Source organism: Procambarus clarkii, chromosome 43 (assembly GCF_040958095.1).
Source record: "Procambarus clarkii isolate CNS0578487 chromosome 43, FALCON_Pclarkii_2.0, whole genome shotgun sequence".
In the NCBI taxonomy this organism is placed as follows: domain Eukaryota; kingdom Metazoa; phylum Arthropoda; class Malacostraca; order Decapoda; family Cambaridae; genus Procambarus; species Procambarus clarkii.
In genome coordinates this window covers 36,093,480-36,109,920 of record NC_091192.1, presented here as the reverse complement: position 1 = coordinate 36,109,920, position 16,441 = coordinate 36,093,480, and the positions used below count along the sequence as shown (strand labels likewise).

The following is a 16,441-nucleotide window of genomic DNA, read 5'->3' as shown; positions in this document are numbered from 1 at the left end:
TATATATAACGTCTATATAGAGTGAATAAAAGCAAAAACAGTATTGTGGGAGGAGAATGTGGGCGAGTCAGGTGAGTTGAGGGAGGGAGGAAGTAGCAGCCAGTGGCAGGCTGCCACTGGCTGCCACTGCCGCTCAGCATGCCAACTTAGTGGTTCGTTATGGTGAACACAAATGTAGATACTTATATATAACATCTGTATATAGTGAATAAACGCAAAAACAGTATGATGGGAGGAAAATGTGGGGGAGTGAGGTGTTGAAGGAGTGAGTGGCAGAGTGTGACTGGCTGGTGTATGGCGGTCACTCCTTGTTGCTTTTTGACTTATAATACCAACTTAGTGGTTTGTTATGGTGAACAAAACATGCAGATACTTATATATAACCTGTGTATATAGTGTAATAACTGACAAAGTATTTTTTCACTGTTTGATGAACATAATAATTGAATCAACAAAATGCACACCATAATTTTGAGTACAGCGATGATTCACACATTTTATTATATAAATATATCACACTACACACTATTGAATAATATTAATTACAGCAAAAAAACTGAAAAATCAATCAGAGACATTGAAATAATTGGGTAATAATCTCTTTGTGGCCACTCCTGCCTGACAGCTGGGGAGGAGCCGCCGTCTGGGACGCACGCTGAGTCAGCGCCTGTTTCTGTGGGGAGCCCCTATGGCTCCCTGGAGCTTATCGGGCTCCAGGGAGCTATATGTTATATTAGACCGAGACATTAGCTAAGAAGTTCAGACCTACCAGAGACCAGCTCCAGAACCTGGCCCGTTCAGAGAGGTTTCAGGGAGCAATGACCCTGGAAAACCCCTTTGTGGTTGGGGTTTTCCTTATCTGCCATCAGACGGGGTTAGGCACCCAGAAAGGTAGGCATAACAAAACAAACCCCACATGGTAAAAAATTAAAACAAAAAACCCGAACAGAGAGGTAGAAACTCCTTAGAATCCCAAGGAAACGAGCAAAGATCACACTTTACTGCCGCACCGATCGTCCACGCAGCCCTCCCCGTTCCGAGAGGGGGAGGGGGAAACCCGGACCTCACCGCGCCGGCTGCCTAGCATCAGTTCGTAAGCCAATGTCAACCGGGATAGACACTTCTCTGGCCTCAGTTTCCTAGGCGGTGTTTGCCTTGTGTGGTGTTCACTGCCATGGGTTGTGTTGTGCGGTGGCCAGGTGTACCTCATCAGTACCAGTTCTGCGTGCGCTTAGGGGCTTCCTTCCCTAAGCGCCCTGTGAGTACTGCCCCTGCGTGACAGGGTTATCTTCCCTGGGGCATTCGGGAACCATTCCCGTAGAGGTTCATGCTGCTCGGCATTTGCCTCGCCCTTGGGGCCAGCCGGGGCTTGGGGCCCTTGTTTTGGCCCTGGGTAGGGACTGGTATTGTGCTGGTTAGGGCGTCAAGGTGGTGCACAGCCTGCCACCTAAGCGGCGGCCGGTTCCTGTTGCCTCTGGAGACGGTGTACTTTTGCGGGGTTTTTCTTTTGTTTTTATTTTCATGCCTCACATGAATGTACACACATGCATGTGTACATGCATGTGTGTACATGGGTCTACCTCAACGACTGGCTGGGGTGGGCTCCCAGTCGGTCCGCTTGTCTGCTCGCCAGGGGTGTGGTTTTTTCCAGATTGCCAGGTTTGGTTTCCTGGTGATCTGGAGGCCGTTCCATCTGTTTCTGTCCCGGGTTCAGACCTGGCTAGGTCTTGTTTAGGGCTCTTGGGCCGCTCTTTGTCTTTCCCTCCAGAAGTGTTGCTGCGGCTGTGATCCTGCCTTCGGCTGTTCATGAGGGGGTCCCGGGTTGCTTGGCGGTTGCTCGAGCAGTTGTGCGGGAGTCTGAACTTCGACGTGCTGGTCTGCCCGCAGGGTCGGATTTGGCTTCGGCATCTGTTTGGTCCCTTCGGAGACTCCCCTTCCGCCTCTCTTGCAATCGTTGGGTTCGTTCCTCCGGGGATCTTGTGTTGGTGCTGCGTCACCAGCTTCCTCTTTGGGGTTTTGGGGGTTCTGTGCCTTGGCACCGCCCCGAGCCTTCACTCGATGCGTTCACGGACGGGTCATCTCTCGGCTGGGGCTTTGTGACCAGTGCTCACCAGGTCGCCCAGGGATGGTGGGATCTGTCCGTCCGTCGGGCTCACAGCACGGTTCGGGAGTTCATGGCTGTCTGGTTTGCGCTTCGGAGGGTTCGGGTTCCTCAGTGCTCTACCATTCAGCTCCATTCGGACTGTTCTCTGGCAGTTCTTTGCCGGAACCACAGGGTTTCTCTTAGGTGTTTGACCTTTGGGGTTGGTCCCTTAGAGTGGCTCGTTTGCTGGATTCTCGGGGTTTGGCTAACCGTGAGGTTCATGTCCGGGGTGTGTCCTACGTCCTGGCGGACAGCCTGTCTCAATTTATTCCTCTGTTCGCGGATGGGCCAGTCGTCACCGACTCGTTTCGTTGGCTCTGTAAGACGTATAGACTCCTGGCCATGGAGATCTTCGAGTCGGCGTAGTCTAGGCGAATGCTTCGCCTAGACCACGCTTCGACTAGCCGCCTAGACTTGGCGGCCACCAAGTCGCCTGGGCCGGCTTGGTGGCTGGCCCAGCTTTATTTTCAGACGCGTCTTGATAGGTGTCCGAACCCAGGGTGTTTTCCCGCGGCTCCGCCTCTTTCGGCAGGTCGGACCGGTCCTACACGTGACTGGTTCAACCTTCTCCTCGGCTCTTCGGGTCTGGTATTTTGACGCGGGTATCACCATCTCTGTGGTGATCAGGTGACTTTCTTGATGGTGTCCCACCTGCGAGCTTCGTCTTGGCGACAGTATGAGGTTCCTGGTGTTTCTATGCACCTTTTTCTTGCTCTGGTATTTACAGGTATTTGATGTTTCTTACTGTCGCCTCGTTTTGTGCGGCGCTGGTGGAGCCGCTCCGGCTTGCGTTCGGGGTGGACGTCACATCTGCCCCGTTCCATACGCTTTCTCGTGTTTTGTTTCACCTCTGGCCTGCTCATGTCACCTGAGCCGTCCTAGTCCTTGATCAGGGTGCCCTCTTATCTTCTCCTCAGTTTGTGGTAGCGGCTTCGGTTCAGGTTTCTGCTTTTTGGTACTGGTGGTAGGTTTGTACATTTGCAGCCTTTCTCCGTCCTTCTGGCGACGGTCGAGACGGCTGCTTTCCGGAAAGGTTCTTGGGTTATTGCAACCCGTTCTCGCAAATTCGTAAAGTCAATATTGACTTATTAACTACGTGCATAGGTGATATACTAAACATAATAGATACCCTTAAAAAGATTCATAGAAAACACCGACCTTACCTAACCTTGTTAGTATCTTAAGATAAGCATCTTATTGCTTCGTAATTACAATTATTACTTAACCTATACCTATTATAGGTTAGGTAATAATTGTAATTACGAAGCAATAAGATGCTTATCTTAAGATACTGACAAGGTTAGGTAAGGTCGGTGTTTTCTATGAATCTTTTTAAGGGTATCTATTACGTTAAGTATGTCACCTATGCACATATTTAATAAGTCAATATTGACTTATTAAATTTGCGAGAACGGGTTGGTTATTGATACTTGATTGGTTCGGCCGGGGGTGCATCCTGTGTTGTCCGGTTGCGCTTTTTGCAGTTACCTGCGTACCGTGTCTGGGGATGCGCTTTGGGTTGATCCGATTCCCTTCGTTCCCTGTTTCACGGCTCGGGTCTCCCAGGTCGTCCGCAGAGTTTTTAAGTCTTCCAGCCTGCGATCTGTCCTTGCGTCCGTGCTGTTTGGACATTTGCAGCTTTCGCTGCTGTGTTGGTGACATCTAGGGCTCTTTTTCAGGCGCAAGGATTTGAGGGTCGCACAGGTTCTTGGCAGCCCATTCTTTATGTGCGTGTCTGCTTCTGTGCGTTCTTGTTGCCTTGGGTCGCAGGTTGCAGCCTGTTGTCTCTGCTTCGCGTTGCAAAGTTTGTGGCGGCCGCCTCCCAGGTCAGCTCTTTCTTTTCCTTCTCTTTGGGTATGAAGCTCCAGGGAGCTCCAGGGACTCCCTACAGAAAACTAGGTTGAATGTAATGAAACGCCATTTTCTGGGTGAGCCCTGGAGGCTCCCTGGCAACCCTCCCTCCCACCGGCCGGCGTTTTTTTTGCGTTGGTCGAGGCATAACTTCCGAACTGATGCTAGGCAGCCGGCGCGGTGATGTCCGGAGCTTCCCCCTCCCCCTCTCGGGGCGGGGAGGGCTGCACGAACGATTGGCGCAGCAGTAAAGTGTGATGTTTGCTTGTTTCCTTGGGATTGTAGGTAGTTTCTACCTCTCTGTTCGTTTTTTTGTTTTAGTTTTTTACCATGTGGGGTTTGTTTTGTTATGCCTACCTTTCTGGGTGCCTAACCCCGGTCGATGGCAGATCCAGGGCCATTGCTCTCTGAAACCTCTCTGAAGGGGCCAGGTTCTGGCACTGGTCCCTGGTAGGTCTGAACTCCTTAGCTAATGTCCCGGTCTAATATAATATACATTAGCCCAATAAGCTCCAGGGAGCCGTAGGGGCTCACCCAGAAAATGACGTTTTAATACATTCAACACTGTTTTTTTTTGCCAAACTTCCCCGCCCTATTGCGAGCAATATATGCCACTTAGGATTTTTGTATTATTTTTCCCATGATCAGATTACACAAATTAACAGGTTTAGAAGATTTTTTTTTTTGTATGCACCAGTGGGTGACAAATGCTAATTAGCCCTGAGCAACACAAGGGTTAAGAGACCTATTTGGGACAAATAGGTGACATTACCTATTGCATCTAATATGTCGTCGATGCGAGGTAAAGGATAAGAGTCTTTGATGGTAACTGCATTTAAATTCCTATAATCGGTGCAGTCTTTCCTTGCCATATGGTTTGGGAACCAGTATGCATGGTGAAGCCCAAGGAGACTCACAAGGTGTAGCTAATCCATTGCTGAGGAGGTACTTTACTTCTGCGAATATGGCTTCTCTCTTCTGTAGACTAATGCGGTAGTAAGGTTGACGGATGGGCATCGTATCAGGAAGCAACTGGATATCATGTTGCACTAAATTACATTCCTGTGGAGTGTCTTGAAACAGTTTTTTATGGGTAGAAAGCAGTTTAATCATAGGAGCACTATTGTTAGAATGTTCTAGGTATTTGGGAAGATCTTTTAAGATCTCACAGTTAGACTTCATGGTCTCGATGGTATTTTTACAATCAGATGGAGAGGTAGCAGGGTATATATCACTGTTGGGATACCTCTCGGTAAAGACGAATACAGATAATAACACTGGTGGCGGAGGTATATATCACTATTGGGATACCTCTCGGTAAAAACGGATACAGATAATAACACTGGTGGCGGATTACCTTGATAACTCGAGCAGTTGACATGACAGAGTTGTCTTGCGACGCCGGTCCGGAGTCTCTAGAATGTAGATGTTGTTCTTGCATTCTTTGATGCGATAAGGTCCTGAAAATTTACTTTTTAAATGTAGAGGTTGGGATAGGAAAATAGACTAGAACGAAGTCTCCTACATTAACCCCTTAACTGTGCGGCCTCCAAATATGACACCCCCCCCCAGTGCGCAGGAAATAAATTCACTGGAAAAAATTCTTTTTTGTTTTGAAAGTGTCAAAAACCCTTCCCTGAGTATGGGTATAGTAACAGAAGGTCGAAATTGTATGTACTTTGGCTGCTATGGGGTCCATAAGTTGGCTTGTGATGTCATTCCCTGGTCGCCCGTGGTGTACGCTCCCAGGGCCAGTAGGTCGCCCGGGGCAGGATGCGTGAGTTGCCGCGAATATATTTTTGTTTATTTTCTGTGCACACTTCCAAATACATTTTATTGCCTTTACGTGCCAATCCTATGTATAATGAACATGTACACTATATTATGGCAGTAGAACATCCATACTGTCCGAAGAAACTGTGTTACGTGCATGACACGTGTATTTTCATTGTATCTTTCTAATTTATGTATATATACAGTCTAATTATATACTATACACTATCACACACTATATACATTCTCCATCAATACACTCAGAACTCCGCAAGTGTCAGCTGCCACACCCTCACTCTTCCAACATCTTACTCACCAAAATTGCTCCTCCCACCATACTGTTATTGTTTGTATTACACCATTTACACATGTTATGTATACCTATTTACATGTTTTATTCACCAGAACAATGCAAGTAAGCCGGTATTGTGTCCAAACTTTACAGTGACCACCATTCACTGCATGAGAAATCACACAGCAGCTAGCAGACAATGCTACGATTACATCACCTCCCTCACCAAAATAGCTCCTCCCAGCATACTCCTGTTGCTGTTATTACACTATATACACACATTGTATATACTCATGTACATATGTGTTCACCATAGCGAACCACTATGCTAGTATGATGAGCAAACAAGAGTGGCTGCCACACCCTCAGTGAGGCTACCGCGATTCTCTACCTCGATTCTCTCCCTCTCTCCCTCACCACAATTCCTCCTCCCGCAATACTACGCACAGTGCTTATTATCACCACAATCCTGCTGTTATCACAATACTGGTCACTAAATCCTGTAAGTACATAATTGACCACAAGTTTATTTTGTAAAGGAACCTAGGAAGTCATTTGAAGATTCCTAGATGGACGAAATAATGCTGTGGTGCTGTGGCTAGTGCTGTGAACATTGTGAACAGCATTGAATTACTAATATTTGAACATTGTACACAGTCATTATCACACTCAGGCTCTTCTGTAATACTATTATAGCTAAATAATACAAGTTACAGTATATATATATATTTTGACATTATTAGGCGATGCTGTGGTCACAAGCTGAACAGCAGTGCTGTGAGCTCATGCTGCGTGCGCCGGTCTTGGTTGCTCACTCACTACTGAGGCTCTCGCACCCGAGAATGTGAACCCACGATTTTTTTTTAAAGATGGCGTCTGTTTACAAGAGCCTGAGGAAGCTGATGTGAACCCCATGTAGTTGCGGGAGTTTTGAATGGAATGTGAAAAATACAAATACCCGGAGGCGTGTAGCGCACCCCAGACGTGGTCCTGCAGGCGCGTTGCGCAGTTAAAGAGTTAAACTTTCTTACCTTAGTGTTCTTCTCAAAGTGTGCTTTCATCTTATGTTGGGAGGTCAGTAAATTAGCACTAGCAAACTTATGTGATTGTTCAAGTTTGTTTCAAGTTTTTAAGAAACTGAGGCACATTAAGGGAATCACTGAAGGTGGTTGACGTCAAGGAATCTTTAAAAGCTTTAAGAGGACCACAGCACTTACGACCATAGAGCATCTCATAAGGAGATACTCCAAGGGACTCGTTAGGAAGACTTCTGAAAATACACATAAGGAAATCTAGTTGCTTATCCCAATCCTTCTCATTTTGTATCCCAATACAAAATTTCTTTAACAAAGACTTAATGGTTTGATGGCTATGTTCCAGAGATCCCTGTGAAGCAGGATGATATGGACTGGACAAGACTTGGGTGATGTTAAATTCCTGAAGAGTTTTCTTAAACAACTCACTGGTGAAATTAGTTCTACAGTCACTTTCTCCTTCGGGAAACCATACTGAGTGAAGATCTTCAATAGATGCTTGACAACTGTAGCAGCCGTAATATTCTTAATAGGAACTGCTATTGGAAACCTGGTTGTAGGACACATTATAGTGATGATGTACATGTTGCCTGTGTGGGTTTTTGGTAAAGACCCAACTCAGTCAATTATTAACCTGGTAAAAGGTTCAGAAGGCACAGAAATAGGAATAAGTGGTGCTTTGGTACAGTACCTACATTTGGTTTTCCTGCCATTCAGCAGGTATGACAATTGATAACATAGATCTTGACATCTCATGCCATGCCTGGCCAAAAATAGTCCTGTACAAGGGCATTATAAGTTTTATGGATCCCATAATGAGACATTGGGCCATGAGCTAAAGATATGATGTCTTTTCTTAATGATGTTGGAACCACTAGTCGATTCACGTCAGCCCGATCATCCTCTGCCTTAAGCTTTCTGGGTCTGTATCTACGATACAATAATTGATTAGTGTCTATAAAATCCTGGAATGGCATTGGTCTTAATCTGTGCTTGATAGAAAAGAGGAGTTAGTGACAAATCTGCTTGTTGTAACTTACGGAACTTTAACTGGTTGAGATTAGGAGGGAGGCCTCGCACGTCTTGAGGGACGGCTGCTGCTACTTGTGGTTGAGTGGCTTGAGCACGTGTAGTCACTAGAACAGGCTGGAAGAAGTCTGCTGATTCTTCTGTCACGGTTTCTTCTTCCTCTGCTGCAAAAGTCATAGCGGGATCTTCTTCTATGGCTAAGTCACATGCCTGGGGTTTGTCGCAGATGATCAAATTGGTGGAATCTTGCTGGTTGGCTATGTCGTCGCCCAGGAGAAGTTGAATTCCTGGCATGGGGAAAGGTTTTTCCCGAATAGCAACTTCGACCTTTCCACGAATGAATGGACACTCCAGGTAGACTGTGGCAAATGGGTATGGTGTAGTTGCAGTGAGGTCAGTGATCAGGACAGTTTCTCCAGTGTAAGTGATTTGAGGTGCAGCGGCTTTTAGTAGAATAGACTGCAGCGAAACTGTGTCCCTCAAGATGCATATTGGGCTCTCACTCTTGAAATCTTCACCATTAGCTGACAAAGTTCCTGGATATATATGCCTGTCAAATAAAGCAAGATCACTAACAGGAACATTTACATGTAGTACAGGCTTGGTAGGATTAGTGGGTGGATGCTTTGGCTTAGGTGAAACTGTACTAGTGGTTTTACACTTAGTATTTGGACACTGTTCAATGAGGTGTCCATATGTTTTGCAGTAACGACAGTAAAGTGCATAATTAGTGTCTTTACGACTTACTTTAGGTGAAGCTTGACTGGACCAAGATGGTTTACTGTAACCTGAGTCAAAAGATTTATGAATTAAACTGTAAGTATCAGCTAACTGTGCACATTTACTGAGATTTGTCTCTCCCTTATCGGCAAGATATAGGCGTATAGGGTTTGGTACTCTGCGGGTAAGCTCTTCCAACAGTATTAAATTAATAGGTTCTTGAAATGTGGTCACCTGAGCTGATTCTAACCATTTTAAAAAATACCTAGTTTTGGTCTGCACATACTCCATGTAGGTTTGAGCCTGAGTTTTTATATAGTCCCTGAAGCGTCGTCGGTAACTCTCGGTAGAAAGTAGATAGGCTTCAAGGACTGCTTGCTTGAGTACATCATAGTCAGTCTTGTTTGCAAGAATACTGAGGGTTAAGGCAGCTCTTCCTGTAAGGTGTGATCCGAGAAGTATAGACCATTGATTCCTAAGCCATTGTAACTGGGTGGCCAAGGCCTCGAATGACAAAAAATGAATCTACTTCTGCCTCTACAAAAGGCGGCATCATTTTAATACAATCTGTAGGCTTAAAACATACCGGTAAGTTGGCTTCTGCTTCACAGCGTTGAGAGAGGTGGGTACTTTCAAACTTTCAAGTTCTAACTCCTGACGCTGGAACTTGAGTGCGGTGTCTGATCTACCTTGTTCCAAGCGTAATGTGATGCCAACTCCATCCTCCTCTTGTTTTCTTTTGAGTTGAAGCTCTTGAGCTAGGCTTTGCAGTTGTTACACTTCTCTTCGACGTTGTATGCCAGGTTGTTCTTGACGTTGACGTTGTAGGTCAGCTTCTTGTTCTTGACGTTGACGTTGTAGTTCAGCTTCATGTTGCAGGATCTGGAGTAGTTCTTGCTCATGTGCATGTTCTAATTCGGCTTTTTGTTCGTAGAGCCGGAATTGTTCTTGTTCACGTGCACGTTGTATCTCGGCTTCTTGTTGTAGCAGCTGGCGTTGTTCTCGTTCACATTCACGGGCTAATTCAGCCTCTTGTCGTCTCATCTCCCGTTTGCGTTCATCGGCAGCAGCTTCTAGTGGTGCTAACTCGATTTTTAGTTTCATGTGTGTGAATATGGTTTTATCAGCAACTCTATGTTGGTCCTGCTGCTCTGGAGTAATAAGATCATTGTCTGCAAGATGGTCAATAATCAGGTTATGAAGTTCAGCTTTGGTGACCCCATGGGGAGGAGTGATGTGGTATTCAGTAGTAAGGGTGATTAATTCTGCTCTAGTAGCATGAATTAATGTGTGGAGCTCCTCCTCCAGATTAGCACGAAATGCTGTTAACCTAAACATATTGAATATTATTCAAATACAAAATATAAATGGAAGAAAAATGCGAGTACCCTGTAGGCGAACCAATAAGTGAGGATTAATAGACTGCCTTGTAAGTGATGTGCCAATATGCACGAAAATGGTTGTTATATAACTGGCAACACTATACGTAAGTAACTATCCTGTAAGGCAACAATAAATTTAAAAGATAAATTACTACACTATATATAATAACCTGAAATAAAACTAAGTCTTTGACTTTAATAAGGACTTGGAGAAACAATATAAATGAATGTTTCGAGGTAGTAAAATATAAGCAGGATGTAGGGATGTCTGTACCCTGTATTCTAATGAGGATAAGGGCAAGAGTTGTCCTACTGGAATATAGATAATTAACTGCAGAGTTACCATTCCTTGTGTTCTATAAAAGAATAGTAAACTCCCTACCTGAGTAGTTAATCATGAACTTTGAAGAAAGGCTTAGGGGTGCAGGGAGTGTCACCACTGTGACGAGAACGGCTGTACACGTCCCGAATGTATAACACAGTTCTGGATGCGAAAGGATCTCTAAAAAAATACTTCTTCCTAAGTTTGTAATACAAAGTGGAACATAATAGTTTGAAGACAAATCAAAGTACCAAATAAGTACCCGAGGGGGTGATCTGCCCGAGTTAGGAATTGTTAGGAATTAGGAAATTGTTAATTGAAAATAGGAGTTAGGAATTGTCTCTGTTGAGACAAAATTAATGTGGATAAAAAGATATAGCAATAGCTTAGAAGACTAACCATTACGAGCATGAATTTGTGCCTAAAACATCACGTAATCAAAGTCAATCTAATAAACAGATCACAAATTGCTACACCTGTAAAGTAGATGTGTTCAGTTACCAGTATGTAAATCTTAAAATGAATTTGAAAAAATGCAAAGTATAAAAGCCAAGTATAACAACTAAACACAACATTAAGCAAGGGTACTAGGAACAGCTCCTTAGACCAGCTCTTAGAACAGCTCCTAGGACAGTTCCTGGGACAGCTCCTAGGACAGGCCCCCAAATTTATGTGACGGGTTGTGGTATCGCAGCTATACTGAACCAAGATGGTATGGCTCTCCCTCACACAAATAAAAAAAAATGCTGCTATTGGCCTTGCAGTGTGTAAGTTGCAGGTGGAAACAAATTAAAATCATCAAATAAATAATTAAACAATTTACTGAAATAGTAATGAACAAAAATGACACATGACAATACTCGGCTGTCATGTAATGCAAAGGTGAGCAAGTTAATATGACATTAGTGAAAAAATAAACTGTAAGCAATAAATAAAAAGCATAAAGATATACTGGTGTACTGAAGACGGCTACCATACCACCACTGCATCAGACACACGGCGTTGGCTGAAGGTGGACGACGGGTGAGAGACACCAAGGTGTTCCAAGAGCACTAAGAGAGAGACTGCTCTCCAGGGAGGCGGCGCCCTTTATATTGTCTGGCTGTGAGGACTCATCCAGTGTCAATGCAAGGTGGACATCTGGTCAACTAGCAAACTGCTCATTTGTGGCTGACGGTGCCTTTGTGTTGAGCTGCACCACTGCCAGTTGAAGGCGGCTAACTGCTTGTTTGTGGGGGCGAACTACCTGTTAGCAGAGGCACCCGGCTTGCCTCTGAGTCATACCAGGCCGTGCCAGACCCTGGGGGTACGGAGAGGTGGCAGGACTTATGACTCACCTGGGCTGGTGTAGATGTAGACTTCCAGTGCAGAGGCATTGAAGGTGAAGGGAAAAGGCAGTTCCACTGCTATGCAGGGGATTCATGTGACAATGTAAAAAGAGAAGTCTCTGGATATTTTATTTGATTATCCAAATTTTCAGTTAATCTGACATTCAGAGGTACCAGTTAGTCTAGATAATGGAAGTTGCACTGTATAATGCATGAGGATGGATAAGTGAAAATGTTTATTCTTTTGATGCCATCACTCTGGCCTTTATTGTGCCAAAGTGTTTTTTCACCAAAGAAAGAATAAATTAATTTGCAAATATTTTTCAGCTGCACTATGTGATATCAAGGAAGTTCGTCCAGGAAAAGGCTCCAAAGATTTCGACAAGTGGCCCGACGATTCTCGGAAGGAAGACAAGTCCAAGTGTTTCATTGTATTTTATGGGAAAGAATTTAAGCTCAGAACACTTTCCATTGCAGGTACAGTATGGTGTATTAATGATCTGCATGTTCTTGTGCTATTCACTTGTAATGGTGTATTTATTAGCAACATTCATAAATGTAAATAAATTATGCTTATTTGTTATACCATGAATGGATATATTGTGGATTTCACTGAACTGAATTCTTTATATATTTCTGAAGTATTTTTTTGGAGGGAGCCCCGCCCCCCTTCCTGGTGGCTCCCTGAAGCTGTGTTGCTAAGATTGCTGCAACTTAAAGGTCACATTAATCGCAGAAGAGTTGTTTGGCCTACCAGAGACCGGAGCCAGAACCTGGCCTCCCGCAGAGACGTGTAGGAAGTGGGTGACAATCAGCCACCCCACCGGATTTAGCATAGCTCAAGGACTGCCTGTTTGCTCCAGCACACTCCAGAGATGTGAGCAAGTGGCAGCTTCATGTGCAGATGCTTGTGTTGTCCAGGGCTTGTACTGTGTATGACCACAAGACACGTTTGCATTTAGCAGTAATCTTGTGGTTTTGGGTCCTTGTAGAGGGGCCCTCTTGGCAGCTCTGTGAGGATGTGGCTTTGCTCTGTACCTTCCAGGTGTGGAGGGCTTGAAGCCAGCAGTTCCTGCCTTGGCAGCTTTGTAAACTTTGCCAAAAATGCTCACCTCTCTCTTTCGGGGGGCAGCGGTAATATTTACCTTGGATCACCATGTATGTGGAGAGGTCATGTTTACCCATTTCGTAGATTAGGCGTGGTCCCCTTTCCTTTTGTCCACCTACCCCTTTTTTTTCCTCTCCCATTTTTTCCTCCCCTTTTTTCCTCTCCCCTTTCCAGAGGATCTAATGTCCAAATTTATGTTTGCAGTGGCCTCCTGTCGGCCTGTGGACCATTTGTTAGTTTCTCGGGGGTCTGCCTCCACTCGGAGGCAGTCTGGTTGGGTTGGGACCTTGCTTGCTGTTGGTCGAGGTAGGTCCTCAGGAGAGTCAGGTTCCCAAACCATTACACTTCTGTTGCAAATTCCTTTTTCTACTAGACATCACAACTATGCATTGCCGAAAGGTGATTCTGATCGTGGTTCGTGCATCAAGCTTGAGAAATTGCTGATCTGCAGAGCTTACAAAGATCTTTTACCTTCATCTAAAGGTGAAGGAAATAATGACTGCCAATCCACAAGAAGTTGACATAATAGCACTAGACCTGCCATGAGGATGATAAACTAATGATCATAAATGCATATAGTCCACCGCCAAGCAGCACATGGTCAAAGGAGGAGCTAGATAGTAAACGAGAAGGTCTTAAAACAATAATGAGAGAGATCATAGCGAGAGCGGATAACAATAGTTTACGATTGTTGATAGTCGGCGACTTCAACTTGAAATCCATAGACTGGGAAGCATATGAAGCTAAAACAGAAGATTTTTGGACCTGTAAATTTGTAGACCTCATCCTGGAAACATTCTTTTATCAACATGTTAAACAAGCTATGAGGATGAGGGAAGGGGACGTTCCCTCCATGCTAGATTTGATATTTACCAGGAAGGAGGAAGAAATATTTGACATTCAGTACCTTCCTCCCTTGTGACCATGTCTTTTTGGGAATAAAGTATGCAATGCGTTATAATCTGGAAGAAAATATGATAGTTGATGAAATTGAAAAACCTGACTTTAGGAGAGGACATTATGGCAACCTTAGAAATTTTTTAGTGAGTATAATTGGACAGACTTGTTGCTAGGCAAGGAAGTGAATGAGATGTATGTCAAGTTCTGTGAAATATATTATAAAGGCACAAAAAAATTTATACCAAAACAGAGAAGCAGAACTAGGAAACAGGATTGGTTCAACAGAAATTGCGAGAGGGCCAGAGACCAAAAGACACAAAAATGGAATCAATACAGGAAGAGGCCAAACCCCCAAACATACCAGCGATACAAAGATGCGAGAAACAACTACACGGCAGTGAGGAGAGAGGCAGAAAGAAATTTTGAAAAAGGGATTGCAGACAAATGTAAAACAGAACCAGGTCTATTCTATAAATTCATAAACAACAAATTGCAGGTAAAGGATAATATTCAGCGGTTGAAAATGGGAAATAGATTCACGGAAAATGAAAAGGAAATTTGTGAAACATTAAACGAAAAGTTCCAAAGTGTGTTTGTACAAAATGAAATCTTCAGGGAACCAGATACAATAAGAATTCCAGAGAACAACATAGAGCACATAGAGGTGTCTAGAGACAAAGTTGAAAAAATGCTCAAGGAGCTAAATAAGAAGAAAGCAGCTGGTACAGATGGAGTTTCACCATGGGTTCTGAGAGAATGTGCACCTGAGCTCAGCATTCCTCTTCAACTGATTTTTCAGGCATCCCTGTTTACAGGAGTTGTAGCTGATGTGTGGAAAAAGGCTAACATAGTTCCAATCTACAAAAGTGGCAGCAGGGAAGACCCCCTTAATTATAGACCGGTATCATTGACAAGTGTAATAGTCAAAATATTGGAAAAAATAATTAAAACTAAATGGGTAGAACACCTGGAGAAAAATTATATAATATCAGACAGACAGTATGGTTTTCAATCTGGAAAATCCTGTGTATCGAATTTACTCAGTTTCTATGATCGAGCCACTGAGATATTACAGGAAAGAGATGGTTGGGTTGACTGCATCTATCTGGACCTAAAAAAGGCTTTCGACAGAGTTCCACATAAGAGGTTGTTCTGGAAACTGGAAAATATTGGAGGGGTGACAGGTAAGCTTCTAACATGGATGAAAAATTTTCTGACTGATAGAAAAATGAGGGCAGTGATCAGAGGCAATGTATCGGACTGGAAAAATGTCACAAGTGGAGTACCACAGGGTTCAGTTCTTGCACCAGTGATTTTTATTGTCTACATAAATGATCTACCAGTTGGTATACAGAATTATATGAACATGTTTGCTGATGATGCTAAGATAATAGGAAGGATAAGAAACTTAGATGATTGTCATGCCCTTCAAGATGACCTGGACAAAATAAGTATATGGAGCACCACTTGGCAAATGGAATTTAATGTTAATAAATGCCATGTTATGGAATGTGGAATAGGAGAACATAGACCCCATACAACCTATATATTATGTGAGAAATCTTTAAAGAATTCTGATAAAGAAAGAGATCTAGGGGTGGTTCTAGATAGAAAACTATCACCTGAGGACCACATAAAGAATATTGTGCGAGGAGCCTATGCCACGCTTTCTAACTTTAGAATTGCTTTTAAATACATGGATGGTGATATACTAAAAAAATTGTTCACAACTTTTGTTAGGCCAAAGCTAGAATATGCAGCGGTTGTGTCGTGCCCATATCTTAAGAAGCACATCAACAAACTGGAAAAGGTGCAAAGACATGCTACTAAGTGGCTCCCAGAACTGAAGGGCAAGAGCTACTAGGAGAGGTTAGAGGCATTAAATATGCCAAAACTGGAAGACAAGAAAAAGAGGTGATATGATCACTACATACAAAATAGTAACAGGAATTGATAAAATCGACAGGGAAGATTTCCTGAGACCTGGAACTTCAAGAACAAGAGGTCATAGATATAAACTAGCTTAACATAGATGCCGAAGAAAGATAAGAAAATTCACTTTCGCAAACAGAGTGGTAGATGGTTGGAACAAGTTAGGTGAGAAGGTGGTGGAGGCCAAGACCGTCAGTAGTTTCAAAGCGTTATATGACAAAGAGTGCTGGGAAGACGGGACACCACGAGCGTAGCTCTCATCCTGTAACTACACTTAGGTAATTACATACACATACACACACATATACACACATACATATACACCATATATTTGTAATACTGTAATATATACGTTTATTTGTTCTACTGTATGGGCAGTACTTATCGAGGGGTGAGGGGTCCCAGAGGCTGTACAGTTGACACAGTGTTGTCCCAGACCGCGGCTGGATGTCGTCAGTTGCCAGTTACCTGATTTATAACACTGATATATTAATTTGCCTGTATTACCATAAGGAATTTTCTGCTTTATTTCCGACTTGCAACGGTATTCACTTTCTCTATTACTAATTTCTAGATCCACATTCCCCTATTACATTCCCCTATTACACATTACAGGTGGTTTGGCAT

General features: G+C 43.8%; 1 protein-coding gene across 5 annotated transcripts in view; it reads left to right on the top strand.

Annotated features, from left to right (window-relative positions):
* Positions 1-16,441, top strand: part of sl (small wing phospholipase C gamma 1) — a 171,531-nt gene that overhangs the window by 8,759 nt on the left and 146,331 nt on the right. For all 5 annotated transcript variants that reach the window (XM_045738972.2, XM_069300253.1, XM_069300254.1 and 2 more), the window contains exon 3: positions 12,202-12,351. In XM_045738972.2, the coding sequence (XP_045594928.1) occupies positions 12,202-12,351 (150 nt within the window). The remainder of the gene's footprint in view (positions 1-12,201; positions 12,352-16,441) is intronic.